This window comes from Aulonocara sp. 'chitande type north' Nkhata Bay, linkage group LG19, assembly GCF_057382095.1.
Source record: "Aulonocara sp. 'chitande type north' Nkhata Bay isolate Kocher_YH1m ecotype deep benthic linkage group LG19, A_spYH_male_GT1.1, whole genome shotgun sequence".
Taxonomy (NCBI): Eukaryota; Metazoa; Chordata; class Actinopteri; order Cichliformes; family Cichlidae; genus Aulonocara; species Aulonocara sp. 'chitande type north' Nkhata Bay.
The window spans coordinates 909530-928341 of record NC_141362.1 but is presented as its reverse complement, the minus strand read 5'-3'; the positions used below and the strand labels follow the sequence as shown (position 1 = coordinate 928341).

Genomic DNA, 18812 nt, shown 5'->3' with positions numbered 1-18812 from the left:
TACATTTCTGACATTCAAAAACAAAACAAAAACAAATCAGCGACCAATATAGCCACCTTTCTTTGCAAGGACACTCAAAAGCCTGCCATCCATGGATTCTGTCAGTGTTTTGATCTGTTCACCATCAACATTGCGTGCAGCAGCAACCACAGCCTCCCAGACACTGTTCAGAGAGGTGTACTGTTTTCCCTCCTTGTAAATCTCACATTTGATGATGGACCACAGGTTCTCAATGGGGTTCAGATCAGGTGAACAAGGAGGCCATGTCATTAGTTTTTCTTCTTTTATACCCTTTCTTGCCAGCCATGCTGTGGAGTACTTGGACGCGTGTGATGGAGCATTGTCCTGCATGAAAATCATGTTTTTCTTGAAGGATGCAGACTTCTTCCTGTACCACTGCTTGAAGAAGGTGTCTTCCAGAGACTGGCAGTAGGACTGGGAGTTGAGCTTGACTCCATCCTCAACCCGAAAAGGCCCCACAAGCTCATCTATGATGATACCAGCCCAAACCAGTACTCCACCTCCACCTTGCTGGCGTCTGAGTCGGACTGGAGCTCTCTGCCCTTTACCAATCCAGCCACGGGCCCATCCATCTGGCCCATCAAGACTCACTCTCATTTCATCAGTCTATAAAACCTTAGAAAAACCAGTCTTGAGATATTTCTTGGCCCAGTCTTGACGTTTCAGCTTGTGTGTCTTGTTCAGTGGTGGTCGTCTTTCAGCCTTTCTTACTTGAGTGGGATTTCCTCTTCTCGACCCTATCAAAGTATGGCATAGGCCCTAATTATATCTCCTTTGTTAAGCTGCTTTACACAAAACCTAAGGCCTCGGTTAATACAAGTAATATATCTTCTAGTCCTTTCCTCCTCCACCGCTCTACAAGACAAGGGTGCCCTTTGTCCCCATTGCTATTTGCACTTGTCATAGAACCTCTTGCCATTCAATTACGCTCTACAAAAGATTATAAAGGAATAAGGAGATTTGGTGTAGAACATAAGGTCTCTCTATGCAGATGATTTTTTTGCTATATATCACTGACCCTACTAAATCATTGCCAAAAATTATGACAGTTTTAACTGAATTTGGGAAAATTTCTGGATACAAAATCAACTTAACAAAAAGCATATTGTTTCCGATTAGTTCTTTAGAAAAATTAGATAGCGCTACATTGGTCTCGTTTCCTTTTACAATCTCAAATACCTTCAAATATCTTGGAATAACTGTAACCCGTGAATTCTCTGGCCTTTTTAAACATAATTTTGTTAATTTATACCATCAAACTGAACAGAACTTGGAAAGACTGTCTAAACTGCCCATCTCGCTTGCTGGCCGAGTAAATATCATTAGGATGAGCACTTTACCCAAATTGTTATTTTTGTTTCAATGTATCCCAATATTGATCACAAATTTTTTTTTAAGAAAATAGACCAGTTTATCTCTCAGTTTATCTGGAACAAAAAGACACCCAGAATAAAAAAGATATTTCTCCAAAGATCCAAGATTACAGGAGGAATGGGGTTGCCTTGTTTTCAGTTTTATTATTGGGCCTGTAATATACGTTGTATGTCATTCTGGGGCGGGGAACATAGACCTGATTGGGAACGGATGGAAAGTATGACTTTTTTCTCCAATACTCTTAAATCTTTGGTTCATTCAAACTCAGATCTGGGTAAGCATAAATGTAAAAATCCGGTAGTGTCTGACTCACTAAAAATTTGGTCTCAAATTAGAAAGCATTTTCATTGGCGTCAATGTTCAATCTTTACACCATTAATTCATAATCAAGCATACACATTGCTCTCAGGATCAACATTCCAGCTATGGAGTTCCAAAGGGATACACACAATCAAGGATCTGTTTATTGATAATCTTTTTCCTTCGTTTCAACAACTTCAGCAAAGATTTTCCATAGAAAACAGAGATTTTTTCAAGTATTTACAAATACGTCATTTTTTTAAAGAAACGTTTCCATCCTTTCCCAATGAACCACAAAAGCTAGTTTCAGATGATCTATTCTTAATGAACCCGCTAAAGAAAGGAGCTATTTCTAGGATCTACAACCAACTTTTGCCAATAGACAGTACAACTACATTGGACCACTTGAGATATGCTTGGAGTGAAGAACTGGCTACTAACATCACTAAAGATCAATGGACTAAGGCACAAGAACTGGTTCACTCCACTTCTGTCTGCTGCAGGCACAGACTACTACAATTTAAGGTCTTGCATAGGCTCCATCTGTCTAAATTGAAGGTTTCAAGGATGTTTCCAGGGGCTGACTCAAGATGTGATCGATGTGGCCAGAATTCTGCCTCATTGTCACATATGTTTTGGACATGTCCTAATATCGCTACCTACTGGTCTAAAATATTTAAAACTTTGTCTGATATTTTTAAAAAACAGCTCCCCCCAGACCCAGTAATGGCACTATTTGCTGTAGCTACAGTTAAAAACTTAAATAATAAACAAATTCGTGCTCTGAGTTTTATAACATTGCTTGCAAGACGCCTTATACTTCTAAATTGGAAAAATAAAGCCCCCCCAACTCATTCTGCTTTATTAAGAGACACAGTGTATCATTTACAGTTGGAGAAAATTTAATTTTCATTAAGAGATAATGTTAAACAGTTTTACCTAATTTGGCAACCCTTTATAGATTACTTTAATAAGTAAAACTGGGAGGTATGGCCTCCTCCCATATCTGCCCCAAGATTATATATATATGGGTCTACGCAGGTGTTGTTGTTTTTTTGTTGTTGTTTTTTGTTTGTTTGTTTGTTTGTTTTTGGGGGGGGGGGGGGGTTCGTTTGTTTTGGTTTGTTGGTTTGTTTTTGTTTTTTCCCTCTCTCCCTCCTTTGAATATACTTATTTAGGATAATAAATGTGTATGTATAGACATAGATATGATTGTTTATATAATGGTAATTATATTTTATGTAAAAAGGATGGGGAGAGGAAGGGAGGGAAGGGGGAAAAAGAGGGGAGGGGAAGGGAGAAGGGGAAAAAAAACCCGATGTCAATGTAAATGAGATATATACTTTGTTGCCTGATTTGAATAAAGAAAGGAAAAAAAAACAAACAGAGGTGACCATGCCTTTGACATTACCGCCCCTAGACTCTGGAATAATCTCCCAGTTGATATCCGTAAATTGGAATCAACTCAGTCGTTCAAATCATGCTTAAAACACACCTGTTCAACTTGGGGATGGCAAGTGTCCTGCACTACACCATGCAATGTAATTTTAATTGTAACTGTACTACTTGTTCCTTGTTCTGCCCGCATTGCAGTACACTAGTCTTTCAAATGTGCTATAGAAATTAATTTTGACTTGACTTGACTTTTGTATGTGGTGATCAGGGCTCACTACCCGGGTACCACCACAATAACAGAGGCCCTGAAGACACAGAAGAAGCTGTGGTCGTCAGAGGACTACAGCACCTTTAACAATGAGGTGGGAGGAGGTTGTTGGGCTCGTATCCTCAACCAGAACTATGTCAATGGACAAATGACAGCGTAAGTTAAAAAACAAGCAGTACATGCCAGTAAAAATATTAAACATTACACAGAATGTTTTTAAATTTATTGAATTTTAATCAATTTGATGGTAAGTTTATTTTTAGTTAGAATAAAGTGTAAACTTGGTGAATACATGCTTTGGACAGACTGTTAAGCCTTAATGTTGAACAATGTGGTTAATATGACTGTGATCCTTCCTCCAGCACCATCTCCTGGAATCTGGTGGCCAGTTATTATGAGGATCTCCCATTCGGCAGGGATGGGCTCATGACAGCTGAGGAGCCCTGGAGTGGCAACTATGTGGTCGAGTCTCCAATTTGGATCACGGGTCTGCATACAGAGACAGATAGTTTGAAAATGTGTTTCAGATCAACATAACATTTCTCATAATAGCAAAGTTATTAGAGAGTGGTCAGTGGTCATAAAGGTCAGCAGTGTACTTTTAAATCCAGAAATCATGACACCAACCCTTAAGGTTCTGAGTAAATATAATTCATTATGTCACTGCATTTTTAGTGTTGACTGTATGTTGCATACTGATGGGGTAGACTGCATAGAAGACATCTCACTTGTGAGACAGATTTGATGGGTTGGCGAAAGTTTTGGCATGAAAGCAATCTGATTTTTTTTTAGAAGTGAATTAGTTTGGTAGTTGTTAGGTCTGGCTAGTGATTGTTTTGTAACCCTTTGTTTTCAAATGTTTTCCTTGCAGCCCACACCACACAGTTCACCCAGCCAGGATGGACCTACCTGCAGACTGTTGGACATCTGGCACAAGGTGGAAGCTATATTGCCTTGACTGATGGGAAGGGAAATCTCACTGTTGTCATAGAAACAATGGTAAGTTAGTTACACACACACACACACACACACACACACACACACACACACACACACATGAATGCTCCTTTTAACAAAGCTTTTTGTTTCCTTTATAGACTCACAATCATTCAGTGTGCATAAGACCTCCACTACCTCCCTTTAATGTAACATCCCAAAATGCAACTTTCTGGCTAAAGGGGTCTATTGTAAGTTCATGTTATCTTCTTGAATCTTGCTTAGAGTTTCTGACTTGTACATCTCTCATGTTCAAGATTATTTATTTCTTCTTAGGCATCCATTAAAGAGCTCCAAGTGTGGCGGTCACAGTTTGACTTTAAGACGAACAAGCCCTCCTTTTTTGAGAAACTAAAACCCCTGAAGGTGCTGTTTACACTCTGAAGAAAGATGCATCTCAGTGATATGTGGGCACCAGTTTGTCAACTGTAACACTGTCTTTATATGACATTAGCTTGTAGATGGCTCGTTTACCCTGAATCTGGCTGAAGACGAGGTTTACACACTGACCACTGTTAGCACAGGAAGCAAAGGCAGCTATCCCGACCCACCTCCCTCAGCTCGCTTTCCTAAAGTGTACAAGGATGACTTTGATGTTCGTAAGTTAACCATGTGCATGAACCCAAAACTCACCGAATTTTTAACGTCCATTAAAATGACATAAAATGTGACCTTTATTTTAAATCTGCTTCTGTGTATGTATAGGAAGCCCACCTTTTTCAGAAGCTCCATACTTTGCTGATCAGACAGGAGTGTTTGAGTACTACATTAACCTGACTGATCCTGGACCTCACGTTTTCACCTTAAGACAGGTTCTAACAGAAAGGCCCATCACATGGGCAACGGATGCTGATCAGACCATTAGTGTCATCGGAGACTATTACTGGTGAGTAGTCCTGTGACTACTATGATTACCTTAGTTGGGTTAGTCACTACTATCACTAACCCAACTAAAGTAATTCATGGGGTGTCTGTGGCTGAGGAGGTAGGCAGACACACACAGACACACAAAATATATATATTTTTTTCTCCACCCTGTTACATTGTTATTTTATACAGGCGGAGCCTGACAGTGACATGTGACGTCTTCATGGAGAAGATGAATGCTGGTGGTGTGTTCATAGCAGCCAGAGTGGATAAAGGGGGACAGTCAATCCGCAGTGCTAAAGGAGTCTTCTTCTGGGTGTTTGCTGATGGCACCTACAAAGTTACCAATGATCTTGGTCAGTACAATCTGTCTCTGCTCCAACCTTCTATAAGAATGATCAAAGATGTCCTACCATTAGTTAATGATTGAGTCTTAAAAAATGATCAATCTGTCTTTATTAATGGGCTGTGTACCACAGGGTTTTGATGTTCCACTAGTTAAACCATTACTTACAAAGCAATCACTTGATCCCGCTGTCTTAGCTAGTTCTAGGCCAGTCTTCAACCTTTTGAAAATTGGCCTAACATTAATATTAGATTTGTCAACTCTTTCTCAAATTTTTGAAAGAATAGTCCTAAAACAAGTAACTGATCATCTACAGCGGGTTGATTCTTATTAAAAATGATAATAATACATTTTATTTAAAAGGCGCCTTTCAGAACACTCAAGGACACTGTACACAGCAGAATAATAAAAGTAACATAAAAGCATGCAGTTTACATAATCATAAAAACATAAGACATAACACAAATATAAAATTAGAATAGTTTCAGTCAAGTTTCACAACTTATCAAAGTACTGAAACAGCATTAGTTAAGGTTGCACATCATCTCAGTACAGCGTTCCATACTGTTGCCCATTAGTGATGGGATTTCCGGCTCTTTTTAGAGATCCGGCTCTTTCGGCTCGGCTCACTAAAAAGAACCGGCTCTTCAGGTTGGTTTGTTGCTTTAATTAATTTATTATCAACAATAATATAAAATTATGCGCAAAAGGAATTACTAATGTAAAAAAGTGGTTTTATTTATATATGTTTAAATATAAATATATTTTCGGTGGCCCCTAGAGACAAAGCACGTGCAAACTCTAAAGCATATACAAACTCCAAAACACATTTCTAGCGTTAACTGAACTTCCAAAACAGAGCTACCTAGATCACTTAAATTACACAATTGAAAGCATATGTGTATTGTTTGTGTATTTATAGACAAGCACTCACATATATTCAAATTTTTTTTTTTTAAAAAAGTTCATTTACCTGTTTCAGCTAAACGGGCTGGCCTCGTTTTGCGCCGACAGAAATGCAGCTCTGTGTGGTAAGACTCGCGGTGGCGGCTTGTGTGTTTACATCAACGCGAAATGGTCCAAGAACTCTGTGCTAGTTTCTAGTTATTGCTTATCGCTGGTGGAGTTTGTGACTGTTAGATGCAGACCTTTTTATTTACCACGGGAATTCACCACTGTTTTCATTATCGGAGTGGCGCTTAGAAGAGCTAGGGCCGAACTTTCTCGGGCCATCAGAGAGGCGAAGCGCGCACACGCCCAGAGAATCCACAACCACTTCAAGGACAGTGGCGACACACGGCGCATGTGGCTGCTGAGCATCAACGGCTCCTCTGTGGAGATCGTCGACAGCACCAAATTCCTGGGCGTCCACATGGAGAAGGACCTTGGGACCAGCCAAGGTCCTTCTCCATGCTCAACACCAGCTCCCTGCACAAGAAAGCCCAACAGCTTCTCTTCTTTCTGAGAAGACTGAGAAAGGCTCGGCTTCCACCACCGATCCTGACCACCTTCTATAGAGGAACTATCGAGAGCATCCTGAGCGGCTGCATCACTGTCTGGTTTGGGAACTGTGCCATATCGAACTGCAAGACCCTACAGCGGATAGTGGGAACAGCAGAGAAGATCATCGGGGTCTCTCTCCCCTCTATTGAGGACATCTACACCACACGCTGCATTCGCAAAGGCACCAGCATTGTGGCTGATCGGACACACCCCTCTCACACACTCTTCACACTCCTGCCATCTGGAAAAAGGTACCGAAGCATTCGGGCACACACATCCAGACTGTGCAACAGCTTTTTTCCACAAGCCATCCGTCTCCTCAGCAAAAAGGGACTGGACTGATAAACACACACACACACACACACACACACACACACACACACACACACACATTATCACTCAGCTTAACTCAACTACCTCAAAACATTGAGACTGCCCTGACTAATCAACACAAGTGCAAACACACTGACCTACACCACCAAACTATCGTACACACCAACCTATTACTGGACTTTTTGCACTAACTTCTTTACTTCCTAATTTTTGCTGCTACACTAAGGAATGTTTACTGTTCCTCCTCTACCTCAACTCATCATCACAAAACCTTATTATTATGTTACGTTGTGTTTTTTTGTCACACTGTCACTTTGCTGCTCTTGTTTGCACATTTACACGTGCACTTTGTTGTCTGCTGTCTGTTAACAAGAAAAAAAAAGTCTTCCTTAGATAGTTAGATAGTTAGTTTTTGTTAATTTATGTTGTAATTTAAGATAAGATAAGATAACCTTTATTAGTCCCACACGTGGGAAATTTGTTTTGTCACAGCAGGAAGTGGACAGTGCAAAAGTTATGACGCAAAAATTAGAATACAATAAGAATAAATACAGTACACAACTGTACAGAATAGAATAAAATAATATACTATATACAGTAGAATAAAATAGAATAAAAATATACAATAAGATAAAAATAGAATACGAATGCTATATACAACTGAGTAAAAATACAACGATGCCAGAAAAGATTATTGCACTTAGTGTTATTGCACATGTGTGGATGTGTGTGTTTGTTCAGTTAAAGTCTTTGTTGTGGAGTCTGACAGCAGTGGGGAGGAAAGACCTGCGAAATCTCTCCGTCCCACACCGTGGGTGCTGCAGTCTCCCACTGAAGGAGCTGCTCAGTGCTGTCACAGTCTGCTGCATGGGGTGGGAGACGTTGTCCAACAGGGATGACAGCTTAGCCGCCATTCTCCTGTCACTCACCACCTCCACTGGGTCCAGAGGGCATCCTAGAACAGAGCTGGCCCTTCGGATCACCCTGTTCAGTCTCTTCCTGTCCCCAGCAGAGATGCTGCCGCCCCAGCAGAGCACACCATAAAAGATAGCAGAAGCCACCACAGAGTCATAGAAGGTCTTCAGGAGTGGGCCCTCCACCCCAAACGACCTGAGTCTCCGCAGCAGGTACAACCTGCTCTGCCCTTTCCTGTAGAGGGCGTCTGAGTTATGAGTCCAGTCCAGTCTGTTGTTCAGATGAACACCAAGGTACCTGTAGCTGTCCACAGCCTCTATGTCCATACCCTGGATGTTCAGTGGTTGCAGTGGAGAATGCTTGTGCCTGCGGAAGTCTACCACCAGTTCCTTGGTTTTACTGGCGTTGATCTGGAGGTAGTTCAGCTGGCACCAGTCCACAAAGTCTTGAGTCAGTCCTCTGTACTCCTTGTCGTCCCCATCAGTGATGAGGCCGACTATTGCAGAGTCATCAGAGAACTTCTGCAGGAAGCACTGGGTGGAATTGTGGGAGAAGTCTGCAGTGTAGATGGTGAAGAGGAACGGAGCCAGAACCGTTCCCTGTGGGGCCCCCGTACTGCAGACGACCCTGTCCGACACACAGCCCTGAGTCCTCACATACTGTGGTCGGTCGGTGAGGTAGTCCAAAATCCAGGTAGTGAGGTGATGGTCCACTCCAGAGTTCTCCAGCTTGTCCTTCAGAACCGAGGGAAGAATAGTGTTGAAGGCACTGGAGAAATCAAAGAACATGATTCTCACAGTGCTTCCAGCGGTCTCCAGGTGAGCGAGGGAACGATGTAGGAGGTGAATGACGGCATCATCCGCTCCAATGCCAGGCTGGTAGGCAAACTGAAGTGGGTCCAGTGATGAGCTTGTTAGGCGCCGAAGCTGAGCCAGGACCAACCGCTCCAGGGTCTTCATCAGGTGGGATGTCAGAGCCACCGGCCTGTAGCTGTTGAGGTCCTTGGGGCGTGAAGTCTTTGTTAGTCTATGTTAGGTCAGTCTGTCTTGTCTCTGCTAGCCAGCTAACTAGGCCTCTTAGTTAGCTAGTTTAGTGTTTTCTGTTAATTTATGTTGTAAATTTATGTTGCATGTAGCACCTTGGTCCTGGAGGAACGTTGTTTCGCTTCACTGTGTACTAACTGTATATGGTTGAAGTGACAATAAAGCCAACTTGACTTGACTTGACTTACTACCACACACCAAATCCGATTGTTGATACTTCCTGGCTTGTGTAGCCACTAGGTAACAAAAGCTCAACACTGCGCCCTAGCATCCTGGAGCACTTCTGTTGTCTTTTGTATGTGCTTCAGAGTTTGTACATGCTTCTGGGTTTTTACGTGTTTTGGAGTTTGTACGTGATTCTGAGTTTGTACATGCTTCTGGGTTTTTATGTGTTTTGGAATTTTTACATGTTTTGGAGTTTGTACGTGCTTTGTCTCTAAGGGCCACCATAAATATACTTTATTTATTCACTCCACATAAAATGTAATAAATAAATCATATACAGTGGGGCAAAAAAGTATTTAGTCAGCCACCGATTGTGCAAGTTCCCCCACCTAAAATGATGACAGAGGTCAGTAATTTTCACCAGAGGTACACTTCAACTGTGAGAGACAGAATGTGAAAAAAAAATCCATGAATCCACATGGTAGGATTTGTAAAGAATTTATTCGTAAATCAGGGTGGAAAATAAGTATTTGGTCAATAAGAAAAATACAACTCAATACTTTGTAACATAACCTTTGTTGGCAATAACAGAGGTCAAACGTTTACTATAGGTCTTTACCAGGTTTGCACACACAGTAGCTGGTATTTTGGCCCATTCCTCCATGCAGATCTTCTCGAGAGCAGTAATGTTTTGGGGCTGTCGCCGAGCAACACGGACTTTCAACTCCCGCCACAGATTTTCTATGGGGTTGAGGTCTGGAGACTGGCTAGGCCACTCCAGGACTTTCAAATGCTTCTTTTTACAGAGCCACTCCTTTGTTGCCTGGGCGGTGTGTTTTGGATCATTGTCATGTTGGAAGACCCAGCCTCGTTTCATCTTCAAAGTTCTCACTGATGGAAGGAGGTTTTGGCTCAAAATCTCACGATACATGGCCCCATTCATTCTGTCCTTAACACGGATCAGTCTTCCTGTCCCCTTGGCAGAAAAACAGCCCCATAGCATGATGTTTCCACCCCCATGCTTCACAGTAGGTATGGTGTTCTTGGGATGCAACTCAGTATTCTTCTTCCTCCAAACACAACGAGTTGAGTTTATACCAAAAAAGTTCTACTTTGGTTTCATCTGACCACATGACATTCTCCCAATCCTCTGCTGTATCATCCATGTGCTCTCTGGCAAACTTCAGACGGGCCTGGACATGCACTGGCTTCAGCAGCGGAACACGTCTGGCACTGCGGGATTTGATTCCCTGCCGTTGTAGTGTGTTACTGATGGTGACCTTTGTTACTTTGGTCCCAGCTCTCTGCAGGTCATTCACCAGGTTCCCCCGTGTGGTTCTGGGATCTTTGCTCACCGTTCTCATGATCATTTTGACCCCACGGGATGAGATCTTGCGTGGAGCCCCAGATCGAGGGAGATTATCAGTGGTCTTGTATGTCTTCCATTTTCTGACGATTGCTCCCACAGTTGATTTTTTCACACCAAGCTGCTTGCCTATTGTAGATTCACTCTTCCCAGTCTGGTGCAGGTCTACAATACTTTTCCTGGTGTCCTTCGAAAGCTCTTTGGTCTTGGCCATGGCGAAGTTTGGAGTCTGACTGTTTGAGGCTGTGGACAGGTGTCTTTTATACAGATGATGAGTTCAAACAGGTGCCATTCATACAGGTAACGAGTGGGGGACAGAAAAGCTTCTTACAGACGACGTTACAGGTCTGTGAGAGCCAGAGATTTCCCTTGTTTGAGGTGACCAAATACTTATTTTCCACCCTAATTTACGAATAAATTCTTTACAAATCCTACCATGTGAATTCATGGATTTTTTTTTTTTTCACATTCTGTCTCTCACAGTTGAAGTGTACCTCTGGTGCAAATTACTGACCTCTGTCATCATTTTAGGTGGGGGAACTTGCACAATCGGTGGCTGACTAAATACTTTTTTGCCCCACTGTAATATGTCTGTGAAGCTTCTCAGTCATCCAGGTCATCGTAGTCAAAGGAGCTTGCAAAGAAAAGCGTCTGGACTTCTTTAAGTTGCTTGAAGACGTTTCACCTCTCATCCGAGAAGCTTCTTCAGTTCTAAGGTCAAATGGTGGAGACAAAACGCCAAAACACAAACTTAACAATGTGGTGTATGCTGTACAGTGCAGCGAGGAATGCTCAGACCTCTACATTGGAGAGACCAAACAGCCACTTCACAAGCGCATGGCACAACACAGAAGAGCCACCTCCACAGGACAAGACTCAGCAGTCCCTCTGCATCTTAAGGATAAAGGACACTCTTTCGAGGATGCCAATGTTCACATTTTGGACAGAGAGGACAGATGGTTTGAAAGAGGAGTGAAAGAAGCCATCTATGTCCACTGTGAGCGACCATCTTTGAACAAAGGCGGGGGTTTACGACACCAACTCTCTGCCATCTATAATCCAGTTTTGAGATCCCTTCCCAGACGCCTTAACGCCCACTCACATCCTGGGCCATCTGACCTCAGGAATTCGCATGATAAGGTGGGGCCAGGTTTCACAATGAACTCACCCGAAACTCTGGCTGATTGGGACCCACACCCAGTTTCACACCTTGGCTCAGGCGAATAGAGGATCATCAGGGGGTCCTTTTGTCCCTCTGTGGGGGGTTACTCCCACTAGGTTTATATCTGGGACTCTCCACCATTTGACCTTAGAACTGAAGAAGCTTCTCGGATGAGAGGTGAAACGTCTTCAAGCAACTTAAAGAAGTCCAGACGCTTTTCTTTGCAAGCTCCTTTGAAATCATATAATACAAAAACCAACTATTTACATTTTAAACTTTTAACAATTTAAATTTTCAGCTTTTTCCTTTTAAACAATTTTAAAGTGAAACAACACAAAACACTGCAAACCACAACACAATTAAATATAAATTAAAATATAAAAACAAAAAGAGCTTGCATATTCTGTCATATGGGCCTGCATGAATAAGCTTTCTGAATCCATTATCATCCGCAACTGAAAATAGTTGTGGATGATTACTATACCTTTCTAATGTGACGTTATTGTCCCTGGCTCTCTTTCTCTCCCGCTCTGTTCCTGTGCTACTGCAAGTGTAACTACCGCCCCTCCCCCCTCTTCCCAGCACAAAGTACAAGCCTCGAATGCGGAGTGAAGCGGAAAAAAGGTGCGAGAGAGAGAGAGGGTGAGAGAAAGAAAAACAACCCCACGGCTCGCGATAAGGAGCCGGCTCGCGTCGTTCACTTCAAAGAGTCGACTCTAAGAGCCATTTCGTTCGCGAACGACACATCACTATTGCCCATAATATTCTATTAGAGCAGTTAAAGCATGTCGTCCCTCTCTGAAACAGCAGGATGGGTGTTGGTGTCCCTGTTTTGTTGGTCAAAGCGGGCAAAAAACTGGTTTAGGGTGTCAGGTAAGGTGATGTCCGGGGAGTTTGTGGGCGACTGTCCTTGTAGCCAGTGAGTGTCTTGATCCCCTGCCACATGTTTCTGGAATTGTTTGTGTTAAAGTGTTCCTTGATGCACTGTTTGTATTTCCGCTTGGCTTCTTTTATGCGTTTAAGCAGAGATTGGCGTGCCTCTTTGTTGGTCTCCTGATTTGAAGGCACTGTCCCATGCTCTTAGTAGGGCTCGCACCTCACTGTTGAGCCATGGCTTCTGGTTCGGGAACACTTTAACAGTCTTTGTTGTTGTTACACTCTCGCTACAGAAGTTGATGAATGAGAGTACAGCAGATGTGTGGCCCCCCAAGTCTGATCCTTCTGCAAATGCACTCCAATTCATGTTATCAAAACAGTTTTGTAGGGCCGTGGTGGCTTCCATGGTCTACTCTCGTACTGTTTTTACAGATGGTTTTTGTCTTTGAATTAGAGGTTTAAAGGGAGGGATCAGGGACAGAGAGAGATGGTCTGAGAGTCCAAGATGAGGCAGTGGGGTGGCTTTGTAAGCATCTGGGATGTTGGTGTAGACCTGGTCAAGTGTGTTGTTTTCGCTTGTTGGGAAGCTCAAGTTTTTAAAGAATCCAGGCAGGACAGATTTCAGGTTTGCATGGTTAAAATCTCCTGCCATGGTCACAGCGCAGTCCGGGTGCGTTGTTAGCTGTTTATTAATCGAGCGCTGGAGTAGCTCCATGGCTGACTGCACTGCAGTGGTTTGAATTACATTCATCTAATACAGGGAGTGCAGAATTATTAGGCAAGTTGTATTTTTGAGGAATAATTTTATTTTTGAACAACAACCATGTTCTCAATGAACCCAAAAAACTCATTAATATCAAAGCTGAATGTTTTTGGAAGTAGTTTTTAGTTTGTTTTTATTTTTAGCTATTTCAGGGGGATATCTGTGTGTGCAGGTGACGATTACTGTGCATAATTATTAGGCAACTTAACAAAAAACAAATATATACCTATTTCAATTATTTCTTTTTACCAGTGAAACCAATATAACATCTCCACATTCACAAATATACATTTCTGACATTCAAAAACAAAACAAAAACAAATCAGCGACCAATATAGCCACCTTTCTTTGCAAGGACACTCAAAAGCCTGCCATCCATGGATTCTGTCAGTGTTTTGATCTGTTCACCATCAACATTGCGTGCAGCAGCAACCACAGCCTCCCAGACACTGTTCAGAGAGGTGTACTGTTTTCCCTCCTTGTAAATCTCACATTTGATGATGGACCACAGGTTCTCAATGGGGTTCAGATCAGGTGAACAAGGAGGCCATGTCATTAGTTTTTCTTCTTTTATACCCTTTCTTGCCAGCCACGCTGTGGAGTACTTGGACGCGTGTGATGGAGCATTGTCCTGCATGAAAATCATGTTTTTCTTGAAGGATGCAGACTTCTTCCTGTACCACTGCTTGAAGAAGGTGTCTTCCAGAAACTGGCAGTAGGACTGGGAATTGAGCTCGACTCCATCCTCAACCCGAAAAGGCCCCACAAGCTCATCTTTTTTTTTTTTTTTTTTTTTAAATGACATCAGAAACAGCAGTATGCGACATTACGTGATGGCAGAGCTTCAGTTCATCCTTTGTCATTTTTTTTTTTTTTTTTTTTTTTTTTTAATAAATAGGACAGGGGGAATGAATGAGAGAGAGAGGGGGAGAGAAAGAAAGAAAACCAAAGAGGAGAAGAGACGGTGAGAAGGGGGGGGAAGAGAGAGAAAAAAAAAAAGAACTCCTGGGTCACCTGTATGGAGAAAAAAAAAAAAAAAAAACAAACAAAAAAAACAAACAGAGGAGACAGCAAACAACAAAGAGCAACATAATAATAGAGAAAACAAAGCACCATCACAATAAACTAGCTAGTCATAGATATCAATATTTACTAAATAATAAACGATATTGTGCAGCACGCAAGATAGACAGCGCACAGTGTGCTTTGAGGCAGCAGCCAAGAAAGCTTTAGTCCGTGTCTGTGAATACCCATGTGTGCATACCTGTGTGGATCAGCATGCTTGCATTCCAAAGGTTTCTCCATGTAATGATCTGCTAGGGAGTGTGGGGGCCCCACAAGCTCATCTATGATGATACCAGCCCAAACCAGTACTCCACCTCCACCTTGCTGGCGTCTTGCTAGAGCTCTCTGCCCTTTACCAATCCAGCCACGGGCCCATCCATCTGGCCCATCAAGACTCACTCTCATTTCATCAGTCTATAAAACCTTAGAAAAACCAGTCTTGAGATATTTCTTGGCCCAGTCTTGACGTTTCAGCTTGTGTGTCTTGTTCAGTGGTGGTCGTCTTTCAGCCTTTCTTACCTTGGCCATGTCTCTGAGTATTGCACACCTTGTGCTTTTGGGCACTCCAGTGATGTTGCAGCTCTGAAATATGGCCAAACTGGTGGCAAGTGGCATCTTGGCAGCTGCGCGCTTGACTTTTCTCAGTTCATGGGCAGTTATTTTGCGCCTTGGTTTTTCCACACGCTTCTTGCGACCCTGGTGACTATTTTGAATGAAACGCTTGATTGTTCAATGATCACGCTTCAGAAGCTTTGCAATTTTGAGACTGCTGCATCCCTCTGCAAGATATCTCACTATTTTTGACTTTTCTGAGCCTGTCAAGTCCTTCTTTTGACCCATTTTGCCAAAGGAAAGGACGTTGCCTAATAATTATGCACACCTGATATAGGGTGTTGATGTCATTAGACCACACCCCTTCTCATTACAGAGATGCACATCACCTAATATGCTTAATTGGTAGCAGGCTTTCGAGCCTATACAGCTTGGAGTAAGACAACATGCATGAAGAGGATGATGTGGACAAAATACTCATTTGCCTAATAATTCTGCACTCCCTGTAGACTCCAATTTTTCCTGTTAAGGAGTCGTCGTCTTCATACAGTAAGGTTAATTATGGAGTTCCACAGGGCTCTATGCTTAGGCTAATTGTATGTACATTATGCCTGCTTTCTTTAGGAAGTGTCATTAGAAGGCATACTATACTGTAATTCATTATTATCAGGATGTCCTAAAAACTCCCCGAAAAGCCTTCAGATGATCCAAAATCCTGCAGCAAGAGTACTGACAGTACTGACAAAGAAACTTGAGGCCACTGCTGTTAAGATTTGGCACTGTATAAATAAAATAGAATTGAATTGGTTCATCACACTTAACTCCAAACTGAAAACCAAAATCATCACTTATAGTCTTTTATTTCGTAGACAGTTTCTCCATAATTTCCATAGTTGGACAGTTTGTTGTTTCTGTGCCTCTCATCACTGTTCTTTTGTCAACAGTTGGCGAGACTGTACTTGCAGAGGGACAGTCTGGTACTGAGGTACATAGCTGGTACACCTTGTCACTCACTGTAAAAGTAAGTAGACACTTTTTACTATTTCTAATGTTTCTTTATACTCTCACTTCTTCCACTGTTATGATGATTAAAGGAGTTTGTAATCCAATAAACCATGTTAGGACGTGGAGATTAGATCAACTCAGATTAGCTACTCTCATTATCAATAGTATTTTGAGTCAGCATCTAAATCACATGAGAGATTTAAGATGATGTATTAGCAAGACAGAGCAAAAAATCTGCCTTTTTCCTACTTGGATTTTATATGGAGGTTTGTTTGTTTTTTAGGTGATTTGTAGATTTGTAGGTGTGTTAATACAGTATGTCAAAATCAAGAAATAACAGACGTCACACTTGAGGTTGTTCTGAAAAAAGGCAAGGTAAACAGTTTGTGATCATATATGAAGACAAAATAAAAGTGAAGGATTATAACCTTGACGACACAGTTAACTGGGGCAGTAATCAGTCCTGCTTGCTGGTAGCTGTGCAGGAACAGTCCTTTCTGGTGTAGGTTATTGTGTTGACACACTGTAACTGAACATTTCAGCAATATGCCTGTCTTGTCACAGCCACATTAATTTACGAATTAACCTATGAAAAGTCTATCTTTTTGCGCGGATTTGAAAATGTAAAGATGTTTTTCTCTTTACTGTAGGGACAGTATGCATCAGGGTCACTGAATGGATACCCTCTGTGGAAGAATGCTGTGATACTGACCCCAAAGGCTGGCTGGGCTGCCATAGGAACACGCTCATTTGAACTGGCCCAGTTTGATAACTTTGCTTTGGTGGCTGAGTGATGAATTAACTTTAAATCATGATTTACACTATGCTGAATGTCCTGATTCATTTATGGACTTGATTAGTACTTTACAGCCGATAGCTTCAAGCATAATAATGTTGTGTGTAAAATTTTGGGCGATGTATTGACAGAAATGGGTTATAGTATTTAATTACCATGTAATTATGCATCACTGTGTTTTTTTTTGTTGGAATGATCCTGTCATATCAAACCTCAGTCCTGAACAGAAATTAATGTCTTTCTACAGCTCACAGCCAACAAAACACTGGTTTAAGACCTTTCTTTGAAGAGATGCCAAGACTTCAAGATAAGGCTGGAATTGTTTTGGGGCATAACTTGTAGTGAATCGTGTGTTTGTAGCACATCAGAATCCATCACACTTGTACAGGATGTGCCTTATAGCCTGGTGTTAGAATCAAATGACCATATTAGTATTTGGTGTTAGCCGTGTAGTTGGCTTGTCACTACCATAGGAGCATCCCTCAGTTCCCTCAATGGGCTCCACCCCTCATTTGTTGCATCTGTTTTCAAAACAGCTAAGTTTCAACACACCACGCTTCTCGGAAATAATACTTAATGTCTTGGTGGTTTCCTCCATCTCCATCTTTTTATATACAGTGTATGTGGAGGAAAAAAATATATCATATGGCACTGAATCCTGGAACTTTGTTTGATGTGATTGTAAATGATTTTATAGTTTGACTTTATATTGTCTTAACTGCTTTGAATAAATCAAATAGAAAGCCAACCACAAGTGTAGTGTAATCCGTGACTCCCCATTAATCATGTCTGCTCCCTACTCCCATATAGCTAACTGCACAGTCACCAGGATAACCTAAGATGGCAACACAAGCACTACATTTTAATTTACATTCATTAAAATCAGCTAAATTTAGGGTCCAATCCTGATTTATTCCCTGTGCTTTGAATACCCTAGTTGTCAAAAGTGGAATAACGCTGGGATTTGGTTTAGTCAGTAGAATCTCCAGGTTAGGATTAGATATACAAATTCTGTGGAGAAGGACAGGGAAAACTACTGGTCTAGGTGTTTGTCTTACTCATTTTTCCAGTCCTAGATTGTCCAAACTAATGTAAACTTCTGAGTACCATGGCCAAAGGATATGGAAATCTTAATTTCAGAAACTCTTATAACACTGTTGCATCCCATGAATATGAGAATTTAAGCAGGCTTACCAAAGGTGATCACATGTTTTGTTTTTGTGTTGTTTTTGTGTTTGTTTTTTTAAACACTCACTCTACTCCATGCTGTTCATGACATCTGTGTTCTTTCTTTGCACCATGATTGGGGTTGTTGAAAAGTCCAATCATCAAGCTCTTCTCACAGTTCCATTGTTCCATGCTGGTCCGGTGTCAGGCTTCCAAGCTCCAAAGTAGAGCTTTCAAGTTACTCTGCAGCTATTTTCATTGAAGAACCTTACACACACAGAACAAGATGGAAAAAAAGTAGCAACAGTTGCCTCTGTTTTCTTGCAGTTTGCATAAGGCTCCATGACACAACAATAAACAAGGCAGCGTTCCCCACTAAAATGTATAATAATATTAAGAAAGCTCAGAAGCTGTTAAAAATCGTGGGATTAAAGTCAAGGATTTAGGTTTAGGTTAAGCTCCATGGGCGTAAACGAAGTTTTATTTTTTATTTGGGGTGGGGAATTTAAGGTATAAGGTTTCAAACCTATATTC

General features: G+C 41.7%; 1 protein-coding gene across 2 annotated transcripts in view; it reads left to right on the top strand.

The window, feature by feature from the left end:
• Positions 1–17878, top strand: part of galcb (galactosylceramidase b) — a 47392-nt gene extending 29514 nt beyond the window's left edge. For both annotated transcript variants that reach the window (XM_086274722.1, XM_086274723.1), the window contains exons 8-17: positions 3359–3514; positions 3721–3845; positions 4230–4357; positions 4456–4545; positions 4631–4720; positions 4809–4953; positions 5060–5240; positions 5414–5577; positions 16255–16331; positions 16966–17878. In XM_086274722.1, coding sequence (XP_086130848.1) covers positions 3359–3514; positions 3721–3845; positions 4230–4357; positions 4456–4545; positions 4631–4720; positions 4809–4953; positions 5060–5240; positions 5414–5577; positions 16255–16331; positions 16966–17109 — 1300 coding nt within the window. In that variant the 3' untranslated portion in view covers positions 17110–17878. The remainder of the gene's footprint in view (positions 1–3358; positions 3515–3720; positions 3846–4229; positions 4358–4455; positions 4546–4630; positions 4721–4808; positions 4954–5059; positions 5241–5413; positions 5578–16254; positions 16332–16965) is intronic.
• Positions 17879–18812: the final 934 nt, after the last annotated feature.